General features: G+C 47.5%; 1 protein-coding gene across 1 annotated transcript in view; it reads right to left on the bottom strand.

The window, feature by feature from the left end:
* Positions 1-18453, bottom strand: part of TRERF1 (transcriptional regulating factor 1) — a 198843-nt gene that overhangs the window by 2708 nt on the left and 177682 nt on the right. The window contains exons 12-15 of the mRNA XM_021691945.2: positions 12872-12960; positions 10884-10994; positions 4803-5006; positions 1436-1647 (exon numbers count right to left, since the gene is read on the bottom strand). Coding sequence (XP_021547620.2) covers positions 1436-1647; positions 4803-5006; positions 10884-10994; positions 12872-12960 — 616 coding nt within the window. The remainder of the gene's footprint in view (positions 1-1435; positions 1648-4802; positions 5007-10883; positions 10995-12871; positions 12961-18453) is intronic.

Below are 18453 nucleotides of genomic sequence, written 5' to 3'. Positions count from 1 at the left end.
AGGGTATGAGAACACAGGGGGGCCGCACTAGCCATCTTCTCCATCTCTGTGCTTCACGGAGAGAAGACTGTTGCTAATTCCACCTCACCGTGGCGAGTGCCACCAGACGGAGTTAGGTTCACTCAGAGGCTGAGAGCGCCAGCCTGGGTCAGGCTGCAGAGCCTGAATCCCAACTCAGATGTGCACTGTGACAAAGACCTCACCCTTTCTATGCCTCATTTTCTGTGCTCGTCAAGAAAGCAGCTACTAAAAGTGTCTACCCTATTGCGCCAAAGATTAAGTGAAACCATACCTGTGCAAATCCTTTAAAACCGTCTCAGGCAAATAGGACCTGATAAATGGCAGGGACTGGTAAGTTGTGTGAAATAGCCTAATGAGTATTATAAGCAGAGGTCCCAGTTGGCCTCATTCATACAACTAGGGAGGCAAAAGGAAGTCACTCATGACAATCCCTCCAAGTCAGGTGGACTCACTGAGAAGTGGAATTCTACACTGGATGCTGTGGGAGGGAACGCTGTGCATCTTATCATCAGTGATATTTTCCGCCTAAAATAAACAGACCAATAGCATGGAGCAGTGGTCAGGAGCCTGGGCTCTGCCCTTCAAAAGAGATGGGTCCAAATCTCAGCTCTGCTCTCATTGGGGGTGTGATCTGAGGCAAGCCATATTTACCTAACTTTGAATCTTTATTTGTGTGACAAGGATAAAAACAGCCCCTGCATCACATGTGGTTTCTGTGTGAGGATTAAGATGAGCTCCTGCACATAAAACATTGTCACAAAATGAGTGCCCAGCAAGCGTTAGATGTTACTATTACTGCCTACTGCCAGTTTTTCTCTTAGTTGTCTTAAATTATACATAAAAGGACAGGCATGACAAATAGGCTTCATCTCCTGAGTCATCCCGATCCATTGGTTATGCTTGCTTGAAGCATGCCGATGGCAAAGATTTGAGGTCCTGTCTTAAGGTGATAGCGAAGAGTGCAGCAATCCGGTTAGTGATGTCTGCCGCAGACACAGGCCGGAGCCAGTGGTGGGGAGACAGCTCCTGATAGGTGTTTCAGAGCCATTCTCAAATCACTAAGCAGCAATGCAAAGAGAGCCCCACTCATGACTACGGTTTGGGTGTGAAGGGATGGAGTGGGAATCCGAGTCCCACCCACCATTTCTGAAAAAGAGTGAAGTTTTTGTTACTAGAGGTTTGCCCTTAAGTTGTCTGTCCTTATTAGGCACGAGGATATCAGAATGACCATATTCTGAGTCAGAGACGAGGTCCACCCACCCTGAGGCTCTGTGCAGACCGCAAGGATGATATGAGGGAGTATTTGGAGACACTGGGTTCTTTTTCTAGCTGAAGGAACCTCAGAGCATCTTGGCCCGGCCTCCCCAGAGCAATGATTCATCAGGAACTCAGTGCCCGGTCCAATTGCACGTACTTGCCGCACTCCTTGCAGGGGAAGATGGTGGTGGGGTCTGTCTCGCTGCTGGTGGTGCTATGAGAGGGGGAGCTCTTCACCGAGCAGTACCCGCTTTGGGTGCTGCCCGGCTTCTGCTTCCCACAGGGGGTGGCCCCCCGGGCTTTGGTCACCTGGTTGGTGCCACCGTGGATGCGGGCATGGCCGTTCAGTGCCTGTCGGGAGCTGAACACCTGGGGAAGAAAGGGAGTGACATGACACTATAGTCCTGAAAAGGAAATTGGGGTTATTAGTTACTCAGTGGTGAAACACAGGACACTTGAAACGGTGTCTAACGATGGTGTGCGGGGGTTTTACATAAGCAAACTTTGGACATAGGCGTGGAAAGGTCAAGGTCAAATACTACCACTGCGCCCCTAAAAAAAAAAAAAAACACATCATTGTTACAACCGGAAGACAGGAAGCACTTCGTGCGGCACGGTCTGAAGGACAGAGCTGCCGTCTAGCAGTCAGGGCACTGGGGGGCGAGATCCAGCACCTCTGTCTCACAGAGAGGGCCTCTGGGCCATTTCCCCTCTGGACACCTGATTTTTTTTTCCATCTGTAAGGTGAGGGAGTTGGCCAGCTTTCAAACTCCTTTTTTTTTAAGTTGGAAATTACCTCCCCTTCCCTGCCCCGCCCCCCTTTTCTTTTCTCCTCCCCTTTCCTTTCTTTCTTTTACTTTAAGAAAAACAAATCAAAACAAATCAGGTCTTGCTCAAAAGCTCAAAGTTAAAAGCAGAGGTGCTCTGGCTGAAATAGAGGCAGCACCCTGGAAGTGGGCCAATTTGCTCAGCTCTATCTCCCCACCACAGAAAGCCTTAGCACCCCAAGAAACACAGTTGGAAAGACACTGATTAGCTGCTCTGATAAATTCTGTATATTACGTCCAAGCCTCAATCAGTGGCCAATTGTCGAAGCAATGTTTCAGACTCCCAAATTTTACTGCAGGATGATAAAAAGGGGCAGGACGGACCTGGACAATCTTTTGAAACTTGCCATAAAGCAGGTTCTCCCAACCTCAGTACAACTGACATTTGGGGCTGGATAGTTTTTGTTGGAGGGGGGCCGTGTTAAGCAGGACGTTTAGCAGCATCCCTGGCCTCTGCCCAGGAGAAGCCAACAGCACCTCTCCAGATATGACATAAATGTCTCCAGACATTGCCAGAGGGTCTTGGGGAGCAAAATCATTCCCAGTCGAGCACCGCTCCTGTAAAGAGATGCAATCCACTCCCCTGAATTCAAAGAGCCCCGACTTCCAGCTTGTTAAACACATCAGCTAACAGCCACACCCACGGAGCTGTAGGTGGTTTGCTCTGTGTGAAATTCATGAGTTCTGTTTATGGTCTTACTGGGGAAAAAAATAAATCTATGGCTGATTTAACAACCCAACCCTCCAGGCTTAGGCAAGGAATAAAACCAAGATGCTTTTTCCCTGTGAATTTTAAAAATCACTAAAAAAAAAAATCCAGCTTGCTGAGCATTTCTGATTGGGAAAAGTGAAGGATGACTTCCCACTCAGTCAAGGATTTACCGTACACCAAAACTATGAATTGATGAAACAGTGAATTTCTAAATAAATTCACCCAGAAGTATTGTCATTTAAAGTCACACCTTAACCATCCCTGAACAGAAGTGCTCTATACAAAACGGAAATGATGCAGTGACGCTTGCAGATCATTAAACATCAAAGACAGAAACAAGCTAGCAATTTCTTAGGTTCTTTTCACAGCTAATGTAAAGTGTATGTATCTTTTTTTTCTTACTTTTTCATTTTTTTCTCAGACGTTAATCAAGTAAATTTCTGCTTTAGGATCTAAATATTTTAAAGACTATTGCTTTCTCCGTCTAAGTGACAGAATCCTCAAGCAGCACTCAATACACTCTGGAAAACAGTATTGTCCTGTATAATATACAAGCAAAGATGTGTAATATATAAGCAAAGATGTATACCAGCTTGGAAAAAACGGCTTCTTGTGAAGGAGTAACGTTCTCATTTTTTTGAGTAATACCTCTAGAACTCACCTGTATAAGGTGTGCCTGGCTTTAAGAAATCTGATTCGGGAAAAGTTCATCAGTTCAGACTAGTGGGGGACCGGTGGGGGACTCAAAGTCTAAAGTTAACAGCTTAAAAAAATATATCCTTTAAAATACACTGGGAGCCTTAGACCAGACCAGTATAGATTCTGTAAGGCCTTCCTTAGTGCTAAGAATGATCAAACGGTAAATTTGTTTTATTTTAGCTAAACAGTATTTCCAACGTACCTGAAATGTACTATATTAAATAATTATACAGACTCCCCTTCAGCCTGTTTACATGATTAATTTACTTAGTAAAAATTTTTTTGGTTCTCCCCCAAAGAGTACCAAGGTAAACTTTAAGCTAAATCTTTTTTTTTTTAATTTTTTTTTTTAATATTTTATTTATTTATTTGACAGAGAGAGACAGAGAGAGAGCACAAGCAGGGGGAGAGGGAGAAGCAGACTCCCCACCGAGCAGGGAGCCCGATGCGGGGCTCGATCCCAGGACCCTGGGATCATGACCTGAGCCGAAGGCAGCCGCTCAACGACTGAGCCACCCAGGCGCCCCTTTTTTTTAATTTTTAAAAAGACTTTTATTTATATGACAGAGAGAGACACAGCGAGAGAGGGAACACAAGCAGGGGGAGTGGGAGAGGGAGCAGCAAGCTTCCCGCGGAGCAGGGAGCCTGATGTGGGGCTCGATCCCAGGACCCTGGGATCATGACCTGAGCTGAAGGCAGACGCTTAACAACTGAGCCACCCAGGCGCCCCTTTAAGCTAAATCTTTGTAATGACTTTCTCAAATTTCAAATTAATGACATTTGAATGAGTAACACTTGATGGAATACGAAACTTTGCAAAACCTTCTGGACAGGTGAGATGGCCAGGAATAGCGTCAAGTTGTAATGAAAGGGCAAAACCTTCTCTGTGGGCTCCCCCACGGCATTTCAATGCATGCTTTACAGGGCAGGACCTGGTGTCACACGGCCCCGCAGGGTGGAGGGGCACCAAGAAACACGGGGTGTAAGTTCTGGAGTCCAAGGCTCACTGCAGAACCATTCACGGCGGCTCTGAAGAGCTCTGGATCATATGCTTCCCGGGGGACGGGGACCTTCTCTGTGGCCCCTGAGCGCCCAGCACAGCAACATCTGCCGGCTGAACAAATAAGGAAACGAAAAGACAGGAGACAAAACCATGGCAATGTGGAGTCCCCTCTGAAACTTTCCTTGCTGCAAGTGCACCCTTTCTAAAATGCCCTGTCCTTAAAGCCAGGCACAGCCCACCGCCCTCCTAGTCCCAGGTCCCCCGAGGACGCAGTGACACTTACAGCCCCGCAGTTGGGCATCTCACAGATGAAGGAGCCGGAGGGCTGGCCGAGGGCCTGCAGGGGCGGCCCCTCCGCGGTAGCCAGCACGGGGCCTGGCGGCGGCTCAGGAGACTTGGGCACTTCACTCTCCTCTTCTCTCGTGGATTTCCTATCTTCTTCTGGGTCCTCCTCCTCCTCCTCTAACTCTTCTTCTTCTTCACTCGTCTGGTGGTGAGGCAATAAAAGCAAAAGAGGGGACATCCCCAAATGGCATTTTTAGTGATAAACAGAGCCACCAGCCAGAAGAGGAGAGAAGGGCTGAACACGGGGATCCTGTCTGCCTAAGGAACGGCGATAGAGCCCTCTGGGGAGGGCTACGGCCTCTACCAGGTCGGTCATTGGGCGCTTGGGGCTTTGAGGTCGGGGAAGTCCCCCTGCCTCACTTTGGGGTCCCCTCACCACTTATATAAAAATATGTTAAGGCAGGGAGGAGAGATTTCTGTGTGTAGAGTTTCTCGCCCTGGTTCAAGACCAGCAGACCTTGAAATGGATTAAAACTCGCTTGTGAGCAGCTCTCTCTCCCCAGAGCAGTGAGGAGGGCTTTCAAGCAGGAACGATACTGTGGAAACCCCTCTGGAGAGAGACTAAAGACCCATATAATGATTTGTTTCCAGGCCTTATGATACATTTCCGTACGAGACACCCCGCATGTCTGATCTGACTCATGGCCTGTGGAAAGCATGGGACCCATGGTGCTCTGATGGGCTCCTGCTTGCTTGTGTCAAAATGGAATCCAAGAGTGAATGTCAACAACTTTGTGGAGAGGAAAGGGGAAGAGATAACCCCCCACCCCCTCACCCTGCATTTTTTTTTTTTTTTCTGGACTGTCATCATGCGCTTGGAGAAATGCCTTCCAGAGGCATTCTATGAAAAAGAACATGAAAAATATTAGTAGCCTCGCTGCTACTCTGTCCCCTCCCCCTACTTCAGAACAGCAACCAAGTGGAGAACAAAGCAGAAAGTCCTGTCTTCCTCAGAGTTTACAAGATAGTAAGTCACTGGAGCAGCCTGGCGTCCTACTGTGGGAGGGTTGGGATGGAGGCCAGGGACGCAGGAGGCCCTTATTCTACTTGTTTAACTACCTTACTCTGCTTCCTCTGTCCTCATGGAGGGATGCTGACTCCTGCAGGGTGAGGAAGGACTGAGGCCCAGGGAAAGGGAGATCTATGTTACATCAATCTCATTCCAACTTCTATTTCACAGCACTTCACAGTTTACAAAGCATTTTCATGTTTGCGGGCTCACCCAACAAGACAGAAACATCCTCCCATTTTACAGATGAGGAAACAAAAGGCACGTCCTGCCACCTCCACCCCTGACAGGTCAGTTGTGTCATCTGCCAGGCTCTGCTTAAAGCACATGGGTCCCAGTTTGGTTTATCCCAGAGAGGGATGTAACTCTGGGGGAGCTTACAATTCTTAGAACCCAGAAGCAAGAATTCCTGAAAAGGACAAAGATTTCTAAGAGTGCAGCAGTACCCTGGGATCCAGAAACCACAAGTTTTCTCTCTCCAGTTTGGATTGGGGGCAGGGGAGAAAGACAATGCCAGTAAATATGGGGCGTTTAACATTCTGACACTGTTCCACTGTTGTCTGCAGCATTTAATACCATACACAAGCATATTTGAGATGAGGTAGTGACAGGGTGTACTTAAGAAATAGCTTCAGTGTCCAGTGGGTTAATTACGATTAACTAGTAATGATGACATTTGCTGAAAGACTTCAGACAGTACAGATGCAGGCCTACTTCATTTTACAGAGTGATTCAGGATATTTAAGTTGTAGGTCTCATAATTATGACTGTAGAACACATGGGTTGATTTTACTTAAATGGTCTGATTCCCATGTGAATCCATCATCTTTGGATCTCAAGGGGTTTCAGGTAAAACCACGTTATGTCAAACTCCCAACGGTTCACTCCATTCCTTTCTAGAACTAGAACTCTGTGGACTCAGTATTGCTTTATTAAGCAGGCCATGGTCTATAGCTTGGCACTTAAAATAGATTACACGATAACTTTTAATGACAATGGCATCTGTTTTACAGTGCTTGTTATAATTACAATTTTCTCACAATACCTTTTTTTGGCTTAAAAACTCTTAGAAAGAGACATTCCATAGAGCCACGAATTTACAGATTAAATTACACTGTACTGGATTATATCCGTCTCTGGAATTTAGATAGGTTTTATTTCAACTGGCAATCTATACATGTTCACAACATGATTTATCGTCAAGCCATATGGCTTACCAAAGTGACTAAGAGATACAAAGATAGGAGGACAAAAACCCTAACATGTACAACTTTGTATCAACAAGTTGGCCATTTCATGATGTATTGTGAAATGAAACACTGAGTAATATTCCAAAATTGGTAGAAGGTGGGCAAATACAGGATGGGGAGGTGGTGATATATTTAACATTGGTGCTTAAAACCTTGAGTGTCTGCAGTAAGAGTTTCTTGAGGAGGATGATATTCTTATTTCTCAGGAATGCAAATGGAATTCGCATTGAGACATTTGTAAGTTAAAATACAAATGCTCGACAGCCCAAATTTACTCAGAGACATAAATCTAAGCATCACAATTACTAATGACGATGATGATGGGGATGAAAACATGTTGAATGCCTGCTATGAATTAGGCACCACACACATACACACACACATGTGTACGCATATATATATATACATGAAATTTCTGGTACGCACGATAACCCCGTACACATTTTTCTTTTTTAAACAAATGAGGAAATTGGCCAGAGAACGACTTTCCCCAAGGTCCATAGCTGGTAAAGAAGGTGAACTGGGATTGAAACCTAAACTATCTGATTTCAAAACCTCAGCCTTCTTCATTTATTGGCCCTGAAGCAAATGTCCACAGGAGAACATGTGTTCATCTGCATATTGTTTAGATTTTCAGCCCAAACAGAGACCTTAGCCCCTCAAAACCACTGGCAACAGCTGCCTGTAAATATCGAAGGGCAGCAGGAGGTTTCCCAACCCCCCACCAGTGGACCAGGTTGTAGTAACTTAGGTGCTTAGACCATGGCTGAGCTTTGCCCTTGGAGTCCTGACTGCTGTCTTCCGAAGTCAGCTACTTTCCTCGTTTAGTTTCTTGAATTGTGCTGAATTTACAACCAGATCCACAGACTGGCCTTGAGTGGGAGCATGAATGGGGGCAGCAGACAGGGAGGTGTGATCAGCACTTTCCTCCTACATCTTTAACAGAGCCCACCTTGGTCCCCTTCTTTTGCTTCCAAGGTGGAAGGACCTATCATGGCTTCAGGCCAGAAGTCTACTCAGCTGAGTAAGCTACTGTGTTCTGTTGGCCTTCTGCCTACCTCAAGAGCAGCCATTCCTCACAAACTCTCCTTTTCCCTTCTCCCCACAAAAGTCGAGTGTGTTCCATCATGTTCTATCTGGGACAAAACACTATGGACCTATGATCAGGAAGCCATCCCAGGTGTCCAGGCAGGCCAAGAGGACAAAGGGCAGGGCCCCTAGGACTGTGCCTTCTGCACCCTCCCCATTTCTTGCACGGTCCCAATTTTTCATCTCTACTTTGCAAACTTTCCTTAGAAGGCTGACTGTGCCTTCACAGTGCCTAAGAGGGAGCTGTGAGCTACCATGCTGACCTTAAATCAAGATTTCCTTCCTCCTTCCCTCCCTCCCTCCGTCTTTCTTTTTTATGGGCCTGAGTCATCTCTGCACATAGCTTTTTGCTCTCCTTAAGGTAACAAGGGTGGGGATGCTCTCCTGATCCAACTTAATACTGGCTCCTGGTGAATAAGCCCAAGAAGGTGGGCATCATCTTAACCTCTCCTCCTTAGTCTCAGTTTACATGTTGGCCTGGGCCTTTCTGTGAATCTCCAGAGCCCTGTTGGCCCACGACTGCACCTCTTCCTTATGTGGTAACATCTTCCTTAGCAGCAATCCCTTGCTCTGAATCCCCTTGTTCACCCCATCACCCTGCAGTGAGTTCATAGAGGGACTGTTGCTATGATCCACAGTGACTCCTATCTGGGAATGATGTTCACTCAATTCATTCAACAAATATTTAGAGTATCTATATTATGCCAGGAACTCCCCTAGGCACTTGGTAACACATAGCTGGAAAGACATCAATTTGCCTTAGGAAACCATATCCTCTGATTTTGTCTTCTTCCAAAACATGACTCTGACAGAGGCCAGAACATTTCAGGACTGGAAGGGACTTTCCAAATCATCTAAGCCATCTGCCCCATTTTGTAGGTCAGTAAGCTTAGGATCCAGGTCCTAGGTCTGCAAGCCCAGGATTCTTCATGCCTCCTTGTTTGCTGTCTGGTCCACTCATCTGGAAAGTAATGCTCTGTGTGACCTTGGGCAGCCCTTCCCCTCTCTGGGCCTCAAACCCCTGCCTGGGGCACGGTGGAGCTGGATGAGAGAGAGGACCTAAGGCCCTATCCAGGCCTTTCTGGTTCTCGTCTTATGCTGCTTGTAAACAGTCCTGGAGTTCATGCTAAAGCTTCCATTTGCGTATGCCACATCCTTCCAACTTCAGTATATGCTCCTGGTGGGGGGCAGGAGGGCCAGAGGCTAGTTAACATCCTTAGGTCACCCACAGCACCACATACGCACTGTTGTTTACACTGTGGGAACTCAACTGCGTTTAGCTGATTGAGCCAGAACAGGCCACATTGCTTTTTTTTAAACATTAGGCCACAGGTGAGAACAACGCTCTTCAGATACAAGACAGCACCTACTTCCATCACTCAAACAAAAGCCCTGGTCACGGGAAACCACGAACATAGACCACCATCATCTCTGATGCAGATGTCGATTTTTTCCTGATATCTGGGTCCAAATATAAATTCAAGTATGTGTGTATATTTCACAGCTAAGATCATTCTTAGGTAGGAACTTGGACCTTGAGGCATTAATGAGTCCAAGAGTTTTTATACTTCTCTAAAAGAATTTGCATTTGACTGCTCTTAAGTATCAGACGGGGAATCAGGCTCAGACAACATCCTCGCCAGCCATTTGACCACGGCTAAGTTACCTAGGCTCTGTACCTTAGTTCCCTACCTCACAGATTGGCTATGAGGATTAAATGAGTCAATATTGGTAAAAGGCCTAGCACAAGGCCCAGCACATACAAAGGGCTATGTAGGTGTCTGTTAAAGAAAATTAGCCAGTATGTGCTAACACTCACAACTGGGGCATGGTGGGGAATGAAAGTGTAATTACAGATATTCACAACAATCATGAATTCCAAACACCTTCCCCGATGGTGACAGCCTGGAGTTTACTAATCTGTTATAAGACATGCCATTTTTACACACCCATGCATGGCAGGTAGTTTCCACAGTGCGTGGAAAGATTTCCCCTGGCTATGGATGCAGATAAAAAGAGTGAACCACAAGGACAAAAGTGATAGTAATTACCAAAGCCACACATTAGGGGTTCGAAGGAGATTTCAACGTCTTTTGTTTTTAGTGTGTTATGTCTTTAGTGTATACTGAATATGCAGACAACTTTGGATCGTCTGCCACTGAAGGAAATCAGTACCGAGGATAAATGGTGATTAAGGATTAGAATAATACACACACTGCTAACTATTCCTCGATAATTGAGAGGTCCTGGCACCGTCTAGAGGCCAGAGTTCCTCCTAGGTCATGCTTCATGGACGCTGTGGGAAAACCCGAGGGTTCTGGTTCTCTGGCCAGCAGCATCTGTGATGCAGATGGATCAGACAGGATATCCTGGGGAGTCAAGGGCACCCACTAATAAGCCATCAAGTCAAGGCTGGGACCACCCTGGCTTCACTCCCCTGGCCCTGCCTGCCTTGGAAGCCAGGCCAGCCCTCACCTCCTGAACTGAGCGTTGAGCTCCGGGGCAAACCCAGGACCACCTTCCTTCTGGCATTTCTACGCCAGGGAGCGGGCCCATCACCCGCTCCCTGCGATCACCTCAGTAAAGCCAAGCCAAACACCAGCCACTTACTAACCTGGGTGTGGGGCGGGAGCGGGGCCCGCATAAGCAGCGACTGAGCAGCTTCACTCACCACAGAATCATCGATTTCTGCGAGGCGTGTCCGGTGTTTCCGCCCCAAGCGCATTATCTTTTTCCACGTGTAGTAGTACTCCACACACTGAGCCACTGTCTTAGACTTCACCTGCCAGGAAAGCCATCTCCAGATCAGCTCAGCAGCGCGCGGTGTGCCAAGCCACAAGTTTTTGTGAAAAGTTAATTTTTTAATAGCTAATAGGTGTATGCAATTCAATTAAAAAAACGTAGATAGTGAAAACCTTCCTTCCATGCCTGGTCTCCCTCCATCCAGTTCTCGCCCCCGACCCCTGCCACACAGCTAGCCCCTCTTCTTCATTTCTTGGGTCTCATTCCAGAATCTCTTTATGCATATACCAAAGAACACGAAAATATATTTCTCCTCACAGGAGGCGGCACACTGTCTATGCTGTTTTGCAACTTGATTTTTTTTTCTTTCACAATATAGCCTGGAGATCTTTTTTCATGTCGGCCCATAGAGAGCTCATTCCTTTTTTTAACCCGTAAAGCAGCATGCTTTTTCATTTAATGTGCTTGAGCATATTTGGCTCTCTAACCGTTTGACCTTCAAAATCTATTTATGAAAAATATTCCTTAGTAATCGAACAGGAATGTAAGGCAAACGTTATGATGACAAGAGCTTAGTTTCTGCAGGAAACAAACCTTGCCCTGTCCTCCCCCAAGGGGGCAAAGGTACATGCATTCTAAAGAGAAAAAAAAATGCCTCTGTGTAGTTCATAGATCTCCCAAGCTCAAGGTGGGGCTCAATAATACGGGTTTTCTGGAGGCAGATAAAAGGCTGGCCATGCTTCTGGAGGGCGGAAACCGGCGACCCCAACCATGAGATCAGAGGGGCACCACCAGAACTCCTGTCTTCCTGAAGTTGCCCCCTTCACATCACTGGATATCTTGAGTTTCTACATTAGAGCTGCACAAGGAGTGAGGACACTGGCTCGGAGAGCACTTGTTGAAAAAGCCATGTCGCCTGGCAAACACGACACATGACTCCGTCACCAGTCAACACGGTGCAGGCCTGCAAGGGGTGAGGCCTCCGACAGGTCAGTCCTGTGGGAAGGGGACTCAAAAAAGAGCATGGAAGCTGCTGAGCTTACAGGGCATCCAAGAGCATGGTGGCCTCCCAGGTAGGGAAAGGGAAGGGTGAATACAGATCTGGAGATGAGGGCAAGAGGGAGAAGAGTCACCTGTTCTGATTCTTGTCCATCAAGGAAGGCCCTAGATTAAGGACAGGAGACAGGCACCCAGTGGGTGGCATCAGCTTGGCCCAGCCCAGAGCCAGTGGGAGCTGCTACCTGCTACTCTGTTCTCTGCGCACCTGGACATTTTAATGACCTTAATAACACAATTCGGCTCCATTGTTCATTGACTTTCTGAAACACTCTTGGAATCATTTTAACTTTTAGCCTAAACCACCTCACCTCTTAGCCAATTAAGGTCTATTAAGTTCATTATCTGCTGTAAAAATTCATCTGTGTAGAGAAGTTCTATTTTGTTGTGAGATGCTGTATTCACAAAATATTATTTTTATTACTACTGTCATTATGATTAGGGGTCGAATACCAGAAACTCCACTACTTGCTAGCAGGAAGGCACCTATCTTCCCTCCTCTAACTTCTCAGGAAAAAAAAATTGTCAGAACACGATAAATCTGTCAAATATACATGAAATAAATTATGTACATTGTAAACCAACAGCCCCAGTTCTATTTATTCTGATAGGATGTATAAATTACATGTATTTATTAAGATAAACATACCCCCCCACCACTGCTATGTCCAAATAATGTAGGTTCTCCTTCTCCCTCACATCCCTAACACTGGAGCGACCCTAACATCCTTCACCAGAGAAAGGTGGAAGACATCCTTTTCGTGAGAGTGTTAAATCAGTACCAAATTATTTCTGTATGTCTTTACGTGTATAATTTCCCAAATTCAATTTCAAGTGAGCGATTGGAAAAAGCATGCTTACCATCTTCTGTACAAAAATAAAGTCTTTGCTGTAAGTGGCTAGTGCTTTATTAAACAGTTTTCTTTCTAGGGAGGTCCACTTGTCCGAACCTACAAAACAGAAACGTCTTAAGAACAGCGCACAGTTCTCCCTACTTTTAGGTGCTGGCTTACTTAGTTACAAAACACGACTCTTTAGCAAGTGATATAATACATATCCAACTCCCGTTTGAACAAAAAGCCAGTGTAGTGTAATGGTTAGCAACCCTGACATCTGGGTTAAAATCCCAGCTATGGCCTTGACCTTGGCAAGTTACTGAATCTGAGACTCAGTTTAGTGACCTACAAACGGGAATAATTCTAATTGTCCCCAGCTTTTGTGATCTTTGCGAAGGTTAAAGAAGATAATGCACCACACAAGTGCTTAGCTTAGTAGTAACTGGAAAACTGGGAGTGTTCAACAAATTGTAGCTATAGTTTTTGTGTAATTATGCTGTTCATGAGTGCAAGCGTTCACGTAGCAAGTACTCCTCAAGATGTGGCAGATTCGGCAGCCTCCACCCTCAAGATGCTCACCATCTAGTGGGGAGACAAACCAGCATGCCACAGTGTTCAAGGTGAGCCTCACGCTCAGGTTAGGGTCAGGTTTCCAGGTAGAGAAAACACCTGAGCTGAGTTTTAAAGGACACACAGAAACAATTCAGGCAAGAAGGAAATGGAAGGGAATTCTGGGGAGAAAACATGGCTGAGGCAGAAGTGAGAGGCAAGAGTGAGGTGATGGATGCATGCATGCATTCATTCATTCATTCATTCAACAGTATTAGGTGTCCACTACATGCAAGACACTGTGCTAGAAAAAACAAAACAAAACAAAAACCTAGCATTTCTAGGTGCTTACTATGCCAGGTTCTAAGTACTTCACAGATACTAGTCATTTGGCTTCACCAATAACCCTGTAAGACTGTCATTACTGTTACCCATTTTACAGATGAGGAAACAGAGGTGTTCAGAGAAGGAGCAGTAATCCAGTATGGTTTAACACAAACTCCCAGCAAAGAGAAAGCAGATGAGGCTGCAGAGGTGAGTGGGACCGGCCCCTGATGTACAAGACCCATGAAGAAGAAGCCCCACAGTGCTGGGTTGGTGCATCTGCCTTAGTGGCTAACCTTGATTTTCAAATTTGTTTTCTCTCCATAAATTAGAAAGCACAATATGCAGATCATCATACTGCGTGGTCCTGGCCTGCTTGGGGTAAGAAATAAAGCTTATTTCTAAGATAAGTCCTATTTCTGGGGGCTCCAGGGAAGGCTCAATTCCTGTGGCTGATTTGCAGAAAACTCTGCCTCACTTTTCTGTTTTTTTGAATTCTCCACGTCTCTGATTTTTTGGATGGTACACGGCAGGGCCTTTGACATTCCTCCACTTTTCAGAGCTATAATCCCCCAAACCATAATACTTTCCTTCCTCACCAGGATAAGCCCGGGATTTCCACTTTGCTATGGTTGACCGATGAAGATGAAGATATAGGAAACCTGAGTTGTTTCTCCCATTGGAAGGTTCAGCCAAAATTAGTGAATCAGGCCAAGAACTCTGGCTCCAGGCTCAGAATATGCTCTGCGGAGTTGGCCGGCTCAGAACTCCAAAACGCAGGGCCACCACCACCTGATCTCTTTGGTTTGCAAGTTTATCTCTTTATTTCCAGAAGGGAAGTGGCTTTCTGATCAATCCTCAGCAGAAAGAAATATCTTCCACAGGTTCTGGAGGCTGAGATATCTCTGACTGTGCAACCATCACAATAGGGAGGAGAAGAGAGGCTGGGTGTTTGGAGAAGCTTTGCTGGAGTGGACGTGAGCAGAGGAAGTCAGTGCGATCCGGGTTTCTAGAATGGTTCCATCAGTGTTCCTCAAATTCTGTCAAATATTCAGGGCCTTGGGGTCCCAGCAACCATATGCTCCCCGTGCTCAGGAGCAGAGGTAGAAAGAGAGAGACAGAAAGGACTACCAACACTTCAGTTGAATGACCAAAGAGCAGCCATGGTTCCCTTTAGGTATCCATCAAAATAGCAAAGAGGTAAGAGGAATCAGAAATACAATGGTGGAAGAGTATCACGATGGGGACATGTCACATCAGTTGAATCCCTGGTCAAGCTACTGCGCTGCAGGTCCAGAGCCCATGCAGCTCTGGGTTGCATCTCAGATGGGGAATTGGGGGACATCTTGCCAGTGACGACACCCAACTAGATCAACGAGAATCCTTTCCGCTCTCAGCCAGACCATACGTTTCCTAAGTTAGAGTGGGGCTCTCAGACTTGATGAGACACTAACAGGGCCATGCAGCCTTCTCAGGCCAGCATCCAGTCTCTGTGGTGGAGACACTTGCTTCCACCCCACGCCAGGAGTGGAATCACATCACCTGATTACTGCCCCTCAGCAGCAGGGTTAAATGCCCAGGTCTACTTTTTTTTTTTTTTTAAGATTTTATTTATTTATTTGACAGCGAGACACAGCGAGAGAGGGAACACAAGCAGAGGGAGTGGGAGAGGGAGAAGCAGGCCTCCCGTGGAGCAGGGAGCCCGATGCGGGGCTCGATCCCAGGACCCCGGGATCATGACCTGAGCCGAAGGCAGCCGCTTAACAACTGAGCCACCCAGGCACCCCTGCCCAGGTCTACTTTTAAGAAGCATATCCCTTCATGCCTCCACATAGATTGTCAGGTGCAACCCCCCTGAACGGGAAATAGCTTCCTGGACCATCTGTCATGGGGTACCCCAAGCCTCATGGGGGAAGGGAATCCCCCCTGCTGACTCCTCAGTGGTTTTTAGGGCTGCTGCTCTGTGATGGGGTCTTCAGTCTCCCCCATCCAAGAGTGCTCATTCTTTATCCCCAGTCCTGGATCCGAAGTGGGCTGCACTTTCCCGCTCTGAGGACTGCAGAGCCCGGGGCAGGGAGCATGTGCTCAGAGAGTAAAAGATGGCTCCTGTACGTAGTCCTCCGGGTTGCCCTTTAGTGCACAAGACAGCACAGTGTACGTGTGTCTGTCCAACAAGGGCATCCATGAAGTGAGAGGCAGAGGCAGGGCCAGACAAGCAAATGCATTCTTATCCTCACACTATAATGCAATCCATCTTCATGACATCCTGATCACGAGATGGCCCACAGGGCTGAGAATCCACCCTTGGGCTCCGGGACTGAATTCCCAGGCCCAAGCCTAGAAACACCCAAATGTGCTCTTCCCAGATAAAGGCACTGTGCTGTGACTTCAGGGGCGCCTGGGTGGCTCAGATGGTTAAGCAGCTGCCTTCGGCTCAGGTCATGATCCTGGGATCCTGGGATTGAGCCCCGCTTCGGGCTCCCTGCTCAGTGAAGCCTGCTTGTCCCTCTCCCTGCCATTCCCCCTGCTTGTGCGCGCTGTCAAATAAATAAATCTTTAAAAAAGGGGTGACTTCAGTCAAGACCCCAGTCTGCAAGACCCCAGTCTGCAAATCCGGTTCTGCCACTTACTCCTGTGGCCTCAGGCAAAGGTACTCAACTTCTCTGGCTCAGTTTCCTCTTCCCTGACAGCAGCGTTTGGTCCTAGGCAGGCACACAACGAAACGGGCCGTTTGGAGAGAAGATTCCAAGTCAGCCCACAGCTATGGCATATACACACTGTCCCCTGCTGACATGCATTAATGGCACTGCGGAAGACTGCTGGTCCACGCTGGTGTTCCTAGTTCTGTGTGAGTACAGTTGCACAGCCTTACTCCTGGCTGCTGGTGGCTCCCTGACTTCCGCTCCCCAACCCCCGAAATTCCTTCTGTAATCCCATCAAGGCAAGGCTCAGGCGTCTCGTTCCCAGAGGCTGCCGGATAGGGGCACTTTCTACATTTTTAGACAAGGTTCTAAGCCAGCCCTTCCTGGATTCTGTGTCTTGGACAAAGTCCAGGATAAAATACAAAACTGAGGCAGGGGGCTGTCTCTAACCCTCCCCTTGCTCTGCCCTTTCTTCCTCTCCAGGATCCCTGCTGTCCACTCAGCATGCACGCAGGGTTAGTGGGCTGACATTCCCCCAGTGCTCATTTGTCCTACCTGGGGATTCCTGGCTATTGGGCTGTTATCAGCAGGGGCCCCTAACAAGCCGATTAAGGCTAATTACAAAGGGCCTAATTAACTGAGGAAACTGGTGCTGGAACAGTATCCAGAGGAAAAATGTTCTGAGGTTCGGTTGCTGGGAAACAGGCTCTGGGCTGTGGCTAAATTTGGGGCGATCTATAGCGAACCCAGGCAATTAAAAAGAGACATGGAGCGGTGAGAGAATCGGGCTCAGGATCTTTTAAAGAGGGCCCTTCCGTCGTGCTCTCAAGACTTAAAAAACTTTTGTGATGGTGCTGTTATTGTGCATACACAAGGAAGATATGTTCACTGCAGGAAAGGGGGACTGGTTTTGAATCAGATCTTCATTTCTGTGTAAGGTTTTCCACAGTGGGTAAAGGCTGAATAATTTTTAGGGGTGGAGGGTGAAGTTGGATCCCCCTGGAGGCAGAAGGAAGGGAGGCCTCCATCTGAATCCAGACCTCGAGCTCATCCACTGACCCTTTCTTTACCGTTGTGACAGCGTTGTGTCAGGCAAGGCCAGAGAGTAAGTATTAACTCAGGTCCTGCCCTTGAGGTGACCACTCTCCAGCCAGAGACATGAGCTGAGAATGCCTGGAAAATGACATCACAGCTGTGTTTTTTGCAAAGTATTCTCTTGAGTATGTAGTTCTGTCTCCTCGTCAAACAGGGCAGCTTCCAAGATAGAGAAGAGGCCTTCACCAACCGATTGGGTAATCCCGCAAGTCCAGAGTCAGGTCAGGGTCTGGGACCCAGGAAAAGCCTGGGCTGTGGTGGGAACTGGACAGTGGCCTCTGTTGCGCCCTTGCCAGGAAGTATAAGGCCAGTGTCCGCACCCATCTGCAGGAATGATGGTTTTTCGATGGAAAATCCAAGGATGCAGCAAGCCCCTTAATCACAACCAGGCGTCCTCCTCACCCTGATTCCCCCCATGCTCAGGCCTTCCCACCCAACCCAAAAGCTAGCAGGGAGCCTCTGCAAACTGCTACCCACACATGGATGGAAGGTGCTGAGAGAGGGCTGGGCTGTGTGCCTGGGTATGGATTAGCATGCTGGGGGCCACTGCGATGGCACCTTCCTTCCTCCAAGGATCTTGTACAGGGCTCCTCTGGCCTTGGCAAGCAGCCTCCAGATCCGGGCAAGCTGCCCACCCACACTGGTGTCTCTCCTGGGCCCCAGCACTGGTCACTTTTTCCTTTTCTTACTGAACTGCTTGGGATGGGGTGGGAAACGTCCTAAGTAAAGTAGCGGAAGTGACTTTCACAGGCCTGGGTCTCTGTCTTCCCCAAACTTGTACCCTCTGCCTCCAAGCTCAATTGTTCTACCTTGCCTCCAGGGCAGGGAGCTGGGGTGGGATGACACTGGCCATAGCCACAGAGCCAAAGTCAAAGGCAATCCAGAAGATAGTGTCCCGGTGATGCCGACTTAACCTGACAGAGTCCTACAGGAGAGAAACCGACCAGGGCACAAAAGACAAGGCAGGACGGGGCCACGGGGATGGGATTCACTGATA

The sequence above is a fragment of the Neomonachus schauinslandi genome, chromosome 8 (assembly GCF_002201575.2).
Source record: "Neomonachus schauinslandi chromosome 8, ASM220157v2, whole genome shotgun sequence".
In the NCBI taxonomy this organism is placed as follows: domain Eukaryota; kingdom Metazoa; phylum Chordata; class Mammalia; order Carnivora; family Phocidae; genus Neomonachus; species Neomonachus schauinslandi.
Note: the sequence above shows the minus strand (reverse complement) of the source record. Positions and strands in the feature narration are given on the sequence as shown.